Source organism: Archocentrus centrarchus, chromosome 10 (genome assembly GCF_007364275.1).
Source record: "Archocentrus centrarchus isolate MPI-CPG fArcCen1 chromosome 10, fArcCen1, whole genome shotgun sequence".
Lineage (NCBI taxonomy): Eukaryota > Metazoa > Chordata > Actinopteri > Cichliformes > Cichlidae > Archocentrus > Archocentrus centrarchus.
This window is the reverse complement of record NC_044355.1, coordinates 13,309,472-13,317,139: the sequence shown is the minus strand read 5'-3', so window position 1 is coordinate 13,317,139 and position 7,668 is coordinate 13,309,472. Positions and strand designations below refer to the sequence as shown.

Sequence of the window (7,668 nt, the reverse complement as noted above, 5' to 3'; positions counted from 1 at the left end):
TTCTACCTTTTAGGGTTTGCCACAGCAAATTATCTGCCTCCATCTCGTCCTATCCCTTCCTCTGTGACACAAATCTTCTGCATGTCCTCCTCACTGCATCACTGTAGTCTCCATCTTCAAAATCAACATCCTTTGCTCAACATATCCACGATCACTCCTCTGCACATGTCCAAACCATCTCAGCCTTGGTTCTCTAACTTTGTCTTCAAACAGCTCAACCTGAGCTGTCCCTCTGATACACTCATTTTTAATCTTATCCATTCTGGTCTCTCCCAGTGAAAATCTTAACATCTTCAGCTCTGCCATCTCCAACTTGGCCCCCTGTCCTTTTGTCAATGCCACCATCTCCAAACCACACACCACAGCAGGTCTCTCTATCATCTTGTAAACCTTACCTTTCACTCTTGCTGCTATCCTTCTGTCACGCGCTTGCACACTGTTGGTTGACTCTGGGTATTTAAACTCATCCACTTTCACTACTTCTCCTTGCTTCTTAACCACTTCATTCACACACACACATGTATTCTGACTTGCTTCTACTAAGTTTCATTCTTCTCTCCAGAGAATACCTCCATGTTTCCAGGCTCCCTTCCACTTGCTTCCCACTACAGAGCCCAATGTTGTCTGCAAACATAATCTGTCAACCTGTCCATCATCACTGCAAACACAAAGAGGCCAGAGCTGATCCCTGATGTAATCCCACCCCCACCATGAACCCATCTGTCACTCCTGCCGCACACCTCAGCATTGTCACGCCACATCATTGAAATGTAAAGTGCAGCACTTGTGCTCCCTGCAATGCACTTATGTGGAAGTATTGTCTTGCTATTGCCTACATTATTAACTACATAAACCTGATTTATACATTTCTAAATAGTCCCAAGGTGGTTGATTTTTTTAATTTTTTTTCTAAATCTGTCACTGTCAGAAGAAAAATATCAGCTTTTTGTTTGGTCTGCCAAGCAGACGTCTCACATAATTTTAGGGATTCATTCAGTGGGAGCCACTTGTGGTCTTTAAGTGTGCTTATATAATTCTCTATAAATACAAAGGCAACAAGCACTAGCTGCAGTATAATATACATACATTTCCATTATTCTCTTCAGCAGACAAATGCCTAACTGTTCAGTTTTGCTGTCCAGGTGTATTTAAGAACATCACAAGAATATAAAAAAAAATTCTATTTAAGATATTTTTGTGTGAAATATGGATTGGTTTAACTCCTTATTGCCTCTGCAACTTACTCATAAAATAGTCTGATTAGCTGTAAGACTATTGTAAACTTCAGGACAAATGATTTGCTACAGTATCTTAACTTTTTACAATTATGAACAAAAAAAAAAAAATTTGATTGTAAACCACTGACAAGACATTCTGATGATCATTTAAATGAGGGATCCTCAGTTTAGGTGAACTTCTGGAACAAAGGTTTATTTTGAAAAGTGTCTGAAACAAGAGCTCACGTACTGAACAAGAGAGGCAAAGTGTGTTTTCTTTTTAAACACGAACAATGTAAAAACAAATGAAAAACAGTCTGTAAATGATTTAACAGAATTCAGCTGTATTTTTTTTAACCAAAATGACACATTAAAACACATTACATCCCACTTTTGTGTAGCACAAATTCTGTATGAACATAATGTACACATGTGCCATTTGTTTTGTGTTTCTCACCGGTTAGAAATGTATCAAGTCTAAAAATGGTACAAAAGATATATACGTGCACAAAGCTACTGATATGAAACTGAACTACAGTGACTGCAACTCTGGGATCCACTCTTGGAGCAGTATACCACAGCATTCCCTCCATTTTACCGTCCATTTATTCCGCATCACTCTTCAGAGCTGGAACCGCCAGCACAGGTGCCCCAGTCTGTCAATGTTTTTATGTAGTACACTGTGAATCGGTGCCACGTATCTTGCCACATCGCCGTCCCGTGAGAAATCTCTGTAGAACATCCCCTTCTCTGGGCTGAAGACAAACTTCTGGGGCATGGGTCCATTGCCCCTCACATACTCCCACACAGCCAGCAGCAGCAGCCTTACTTCGAAGGGTGTCAGGTGGGGGAAAGCTTCATGGACGTTGGCCAGAACAGGCGGCAGGAGTTGACCTTCTCCCATGCAGGACACCAAGAGGCAGGAGGCCTGGAGGTGCCACAGGGAGTCTGTGGATGACACCTCACGAGATGCCTCCCAGTGGGCCAACAGAGTAGCCAGGAGGCCTCGGAGCACTGCTGAGCAGTAGCAGAGAGCCGGGCGTCCAGCTGCCACCACCTGAAGCAGAGGGAAGAGCACAGGGTGGGCCTCGAAGCAGCGCCGAATGTGGATGTCCCTCTCCACTGTGGTGCGGGCGTGCTCTTCTGGGGGCCAGGATAACTCACTATTGGCCACATCGGGACAGACATTTTCCACTAGTGTGACTGCAACAACCTTGGCTGCCTCTGCATTGATGGGCGGCGGCTCATCTGGGTCAGACGGTGATCGTGAGCCATTGAGACCGGAGGAGCTACAACACTTGACTATAACAGCCAGCAGAGTCTGGATGTTCTACAAAGAGAACAGAATATGCACATTATTATTAATTTTAGACAATTTCTACTCTAAATTCCATTCTAATTGTACTACTAAAGTTTGATCATTTCATAAGAATCACATGGAGGAATAATTCTATACACAACCTAAGGTAAGTACACATCAAACAACACTTCTTGAATCAGTTTATAATTCTGATTTCGCTGCAGTCTTTCTCAGCAACAACTCACCTGTATGACAAAGGATGGATCAGGTAGCTGCGTAATGGTGCGAACCTTTAGTCCCTTGCCAATCACCCCTGCGTGAAACACAGACCACACACTACCTGAAAAATTAACGGTTGTACCAAACCGACAGTTTACATCCAGCAAAGAGACTCCTAGGTCAGGGGACACAGATGGGGAAGGCACAGGGGCGCCAGACATGTCTGCGATCTGCCCTCCAAACAGGTCGGTGTTGCCTTTATGTAGCGCTCCTTCAACCAGCTGCTGAAGCACTGATTTGAGAGTAAGAGGAGAGTATGCAGCAATACGAGACAGAAGCAGAACAGAGCAGTTTACAGCCTCGCCTGCCTGCCCTCCATCTCTCCCCACCCTTCCCCCTTCTCCTCTACTCCGCAGAGCCAGAAAGAAATAAGTGACGGCAGCACGAGAGAGCTGGAGCAGGTGTGCTGGGGAGCAGGTGCGAGGGAGCGGGCTGCAGGACAGGAGGCGTACTGCAGCGTGAGATACAACTGGGTCACCGTGGAGAAGAAGTGGGCTGAAATCATGGAGGTGTCCTGAGACCGCTGAGCCCACCTGGACAGCCATGGAGGACTGAGCACCTGCTGCTCCTCTTTTCTCCTCGGCCTGACTCTGGATGGCTGCAGCCAGGTTAAGCAGCAGTTGCCTGAGCTGCCGAGGCCCCAGAGTGTGTGTGTGGATCTGGGCCACACAGCGTGCTATGGCAGCAGGAATGAGTCCCACCATGCAGGAGGAGAGTGTGGTGTGGAGCTGCCAGGCTAGAGCCAACTCCTCTGGATTGCGGGCCTGGGTGAGCAGCTGACAGAAGGCCTCAGTGGCTATGCTGGGACCTCCATACACTGAGAGCAGACACAGCAGCTGATGCAGCCAGAGGTGACGCTTCCTCTCCAGTCGCAGCGTCTCAGCACACAGCTGACCCACGTGAGACTGCAGCTCCTCCAAGAAGGGAATGACCCTCTGTGGCTGAGAGGAAGCTGAGTGATGGGGGTTGACTTCAACTCCATCAGTGCGGTTGAAAACTAACTTGTGGAGATGCAGGAGCAGCATCTGGAGGAGGCGGTCGCAACCTTCTCGAACTCCTTCGTGAGGGGAGGGTGTTGGGCCAGATATGATGACTGAAGCTGGGGTTGCCGTGTCTGCCAGAAATCTGAGGACCCGGGCACCTCCTGATGGACTCTGGCTAATGAGATGCACAGCCAGGCCTTGCATGTTATCTAGTTCCTCTCTGGGGAGGCCCTGCAGCACAGCCTGTAGCTGGAGCAGGACAGGAGGGCGCAACAACTCGACCAGCTCTGCAGACACAGCACCAAAGAGGTTTGGCGACATTGCAGCCAGCTGTAGGAGAAACGGCACTGCAGCACGACGAAGTTGAGGGGAACTTTCCCAGGATGTTGACGATGAGGTTGGAGACAGAGGGCTCGATGGACTAAGACTCTCCTGGAACATCCTGAGCAGCTCTTTCCGGATGCTGTCGGAGTGGTGAGCAGCAAGGTGCCCGAGGATTCCCACCACTGAGCCGATTTTTGGCACTCTGCTACCCTTATCCACTCCCATTACTAGTAGCCCTTGGTCCTTAGCACCATGAGAGCAGAAGTCCTTTAGTCCACATGCCAACACTCGGCTGATGATGGTACCTGGGAAGGCAGACCCAATGTGAGCCACCACCCAGTCAAAATGAGGAGAGTGCTGAACTGAAGTGTCTAAAAGAGCATCCACACAGGCATCAGGGCACCATGCCAGCATTGCAGCTAGACACTGAGAGTAGGCTTCCATGAGAGACCGAGTGGCAGCACAAGACATCCAGAGCTGGAGCAGCTCATTAAGGCTGGAGGAGTGGGGGGCGACCCGGCGCCCGGCATGCTTGCTGCTCAGTTGGCCCAGTAAATCGACAGCCCAGGTGGACACTAGAGGGGCCCAAGCTCGGGGGTTGAGACGGATGAACTCTGACAGCACACCATGAACCTCCTGCACACAAGAGAAATAATTAAGCCAAATTTACTGACTCAAGGGCAGAATAAAAACATGATTTTAACATTCTTTATTAATCTCAGTATGTGCATAGTTTTTAAGATGGTGTATTTGTGAAGTCACACCTGTATGATGTCCTCCAGGTTGGCGCTCACCCCGGTACTGGCATTACCCTCCGTCTCGAGGTTGTGCAGGAAAGCGGACACATGCTCATCGTACACGCCTCGCAGATGCTCCAAGACCGCCCCTCGACAGGCTGGGACTGAGCGCAGCAGCCTCACAGCGCACCGAGCATGTTCCCGGACACTGAGTTTCCGGCCCTGAACGCTGTCAACACCACTGATGAAGGACTTAATCTCCTGTGACAGTTCCTGGGTGCTAGAGAAGAAGAATGTAGACACAAGGAAAGTGAGAGGTGTAGTACCCACAAATTAAAAATGATAAGGATGCCCATAAAGATCTAAAGATCTGTGTGAATATGTGAAAAACCTGTAACGCCCATCTAAGCGTGACAACACCAAAAGTCACATCCTGTATCAAATAATGCTTCAATTAATACCATACATAAGAAAGGCAAGTGACAACTACAGCAAGAAACACAATAATTCTGCAGCTACAGCAAGAAAATGTTTGTGCGAAGAATTGACCACTCACAACACATGCTTCTTTCCAGGATGAAAATACCATAATTTGCTGCTGTTCTCTGTTTTATACCCTCATGAACTAATTATGTTTACATCAAACAAAGTTATCTGTTGATGGATGTATGTTTGGGCTTCTGTGGCCCATTTATTATTTTCTGAGAGATTAGATAAAAAGGGTAGAAACTAGAAATAATTTCTAGTTTCTACCCTTTGGTAGAAACAATTGGACTTTGTCATTTGGTCATTATTTGTTGAAAAATCCTTTATTAAAAAATACAACAGCAAATAGTGAAATCCAACCACAAGAGCCTAAGTTTACAATCTGAACAATATATTAGTTGGCTGATATTGACCTGTAATATATATTTTTACAACAGGTCCATATTGTTTGAAATGCATCGCTATTCTTTTTTTACAGAACTAATTCAGAAAAATATGATTAGGATAACTTAAGAGTGGTGTTCAGTGGGGCAGTTACAACGCATTGCGTGCAGTGAGGTAGTATCACAGCTGAGCAGATTTATGCATACTTTGACCCTGTGTGGATTAGAGAAAATCCAAAATAAATTTATATAAAAACTTGTGAACCCAGTTCTTGTTTCTAAAGTCCTTAAAGATGTATGCTGTACAGTCATTCCACTCTGGTAAAAGAACATTTCAAAGAAATCAATAAAAAACCCAAATTACCATGACAGTCATGCGCATGATGAGTGGATGTAAACCTCTGACCACAATCTGTCATGCGCCATCCAATATGCCTCAGTATTTACACTGTGATGTCATTTCAGCTCCAATCACAGGATTGTGATATTTTACTTAAGATAAAATTACTTTTTATTCATAAAATGTCAAAAAAACAAAAAAACAAACCACAAAATGCACATACTTTTGATAAATAAGACGACACATATTTATAACCTTAACTATATGTGCCCCACTTTGAGCCAGGAAAACCTCCTGTTGTGGTTTATTTAATGTCACATAAGAAAAAGAAAACCATAAAAAATGCTGCAGATTAATTTTTTTCAAGTAAAATAAATTTTATTTATTTATTTTTACCTTGCACAGAAAGTATGCATACTGAAAAATTACTTTTATTTCATGGTAAAGTAAAAACATACGCTAGATACGACTTTAAAATCATCAAACAGACATAATTAAGGTTTTTTAAGATGCTGGTCAGCAGAATTAAGAAGGCTTTAACCAACTGTCATGTGTTTGTCTTTTAACGTTAAACTCTGCAGTCTGTATGATTAAAGCAATAACTTAAATCATGGACAAAAACGTGCGTTTATGCCCCGCTGCTCTTCACATAGTTTGCACCCACTAGCAGACTATGGGAGTTTATCGTGTGGATGTACTTCTTGTGTCATCGCTGCCACTCACCTCAGGGCAGTCTGCGGCGTGTGAGTGTGTGAGCTCTGCATCGCTTTCAGCGGACTCCCGTCAAACACCACAGACATCGCTCGGTCGTTTAACATCAAAACATCACAGCAAATCCACCTTTCCGCCGTGGGGCTTCGACTTGAGCGATTATGACAGCTTTATTGTTGCCTTCGCGGCCAAATTTCGGGACAAAATACAACGAAAGGGCGCTCCGAAGCCGGAAGTTACGAGTTCTTCGCCGTTAGAAAAGGAAGCCCGAAGCCGACCGTTGAGGTCTTTGGCGACACCCAGTGGTCACGTGTTTCTCTCCGCTTCTGTCTCCTCAATATTCACTTTTAAGACCGAGTGTGTAGTTTTTGTAAATGAATAATTATATTTTATGTAAAACGCACCAAATTAATAAAATTAACTTTTAATGTGACAATTATTCTGTTTCTTTATTATGCGTTTAAATGTTATTTAATTTTACTAATAGCTTTTAAACAGGGATGTTTAAAATGATGTTTGCCAGTAATAACTAAATGGACAAAAGGTGTTAGTATGTTTTCACCAGTTGTCCAGGTAAACAATTTAATTGTAATTATAAAAATAACAGATCACCATCAGACACTGCCATTGGTTAATCCAACTTGCTGATAGGCTGATAGCCACAAGGTCGATCTTAGCCTATACCAACATCATTTCAACTTTTAGATTTTATTCTGTTTTTCCACTTATTTATGTGTCTGTCTTGAATGATCCAGGTTGTCAACTTGTGACCAATTTAATACAGGGGCTTTCACACTGGTGAGGAATAGAACCACTGTGGGTGGGGTGAAGATGACCAAAGGGGAAATATGGAATGAAACTAAATAGAATAAATAGGATTTTTGTTGTTAAAATGAACAAAGGAGGGG

The 7,668-nt window shown here is 44.5% G+C and overlaps 1 protein-coding gene across 2 annotated transcripts; it reads right to left on the bottom strand.

Annotated features, from left to right (window-relative positions):
• Window positions 1-1,423: 1,423 nt before the first annotated feature.
• Window positions 1,424-7,065, bottom strand: ints5 (integrator complex subunit 5). Of its 2 annotated transcripts, XM_030738584.1 has the most exons (4): window positions 6,773-7,065; window positions 4,868-5,120; window positions 2,763-4,739; window positions 1,424-2,547 (listed from the first exon to the last, which is right to left on the bottom strand). In XM_030738584.1, exons 1-4 carry the CDS (start codon window positions 6,865-6,867, stop codon window positions 1,840-1,842), a joined length of 3,033 nt encoding a protein of 1,010 aa, XP_030594444.1. In that variant the 5' UTR covers window positions 6,868-7,065; the 3' UTR covers window positions 1,424-1,839. The 2 variants fall into 2 exon arrangements, with proteins under 2 accessions (XP_030594444.1, XP_030594445.1); XM_030738585.1 differs by lacking the exon at window positions 6,773-7,065 and having other exon boundaries at window positions 2,763-4,621; window positions 5,064-5,116.
• Between the last annotated feature and the right edge of the window lie 603 nt (window positions 7,066-7,668).

Bases quoted from the DNA above. Each gene is read 5' to 3' on its own strand.
- ints5 (XM_030738584.1), bottom strand. From the start codon at position 6,867: ATGTTAAACGACCGAGCGATGTCTGTGGTGTTTGACGGGAGTCCGCTG. The intron at 5,121-6,772 runs GTGAGTGGCAGC...CTTCTTCTCTAG, and splicing joins ACGCCGCAGACTGCCCTGAG to CACCCAGGAACTGTCACAGG. The intron at 4,740-4,867 runs GTGTGACTTCAC...TCTTGTGTGCAG, and splicing joins ACCTGGAGGACATCATACAG to GAGGTTCATGGTGTGCTGTC.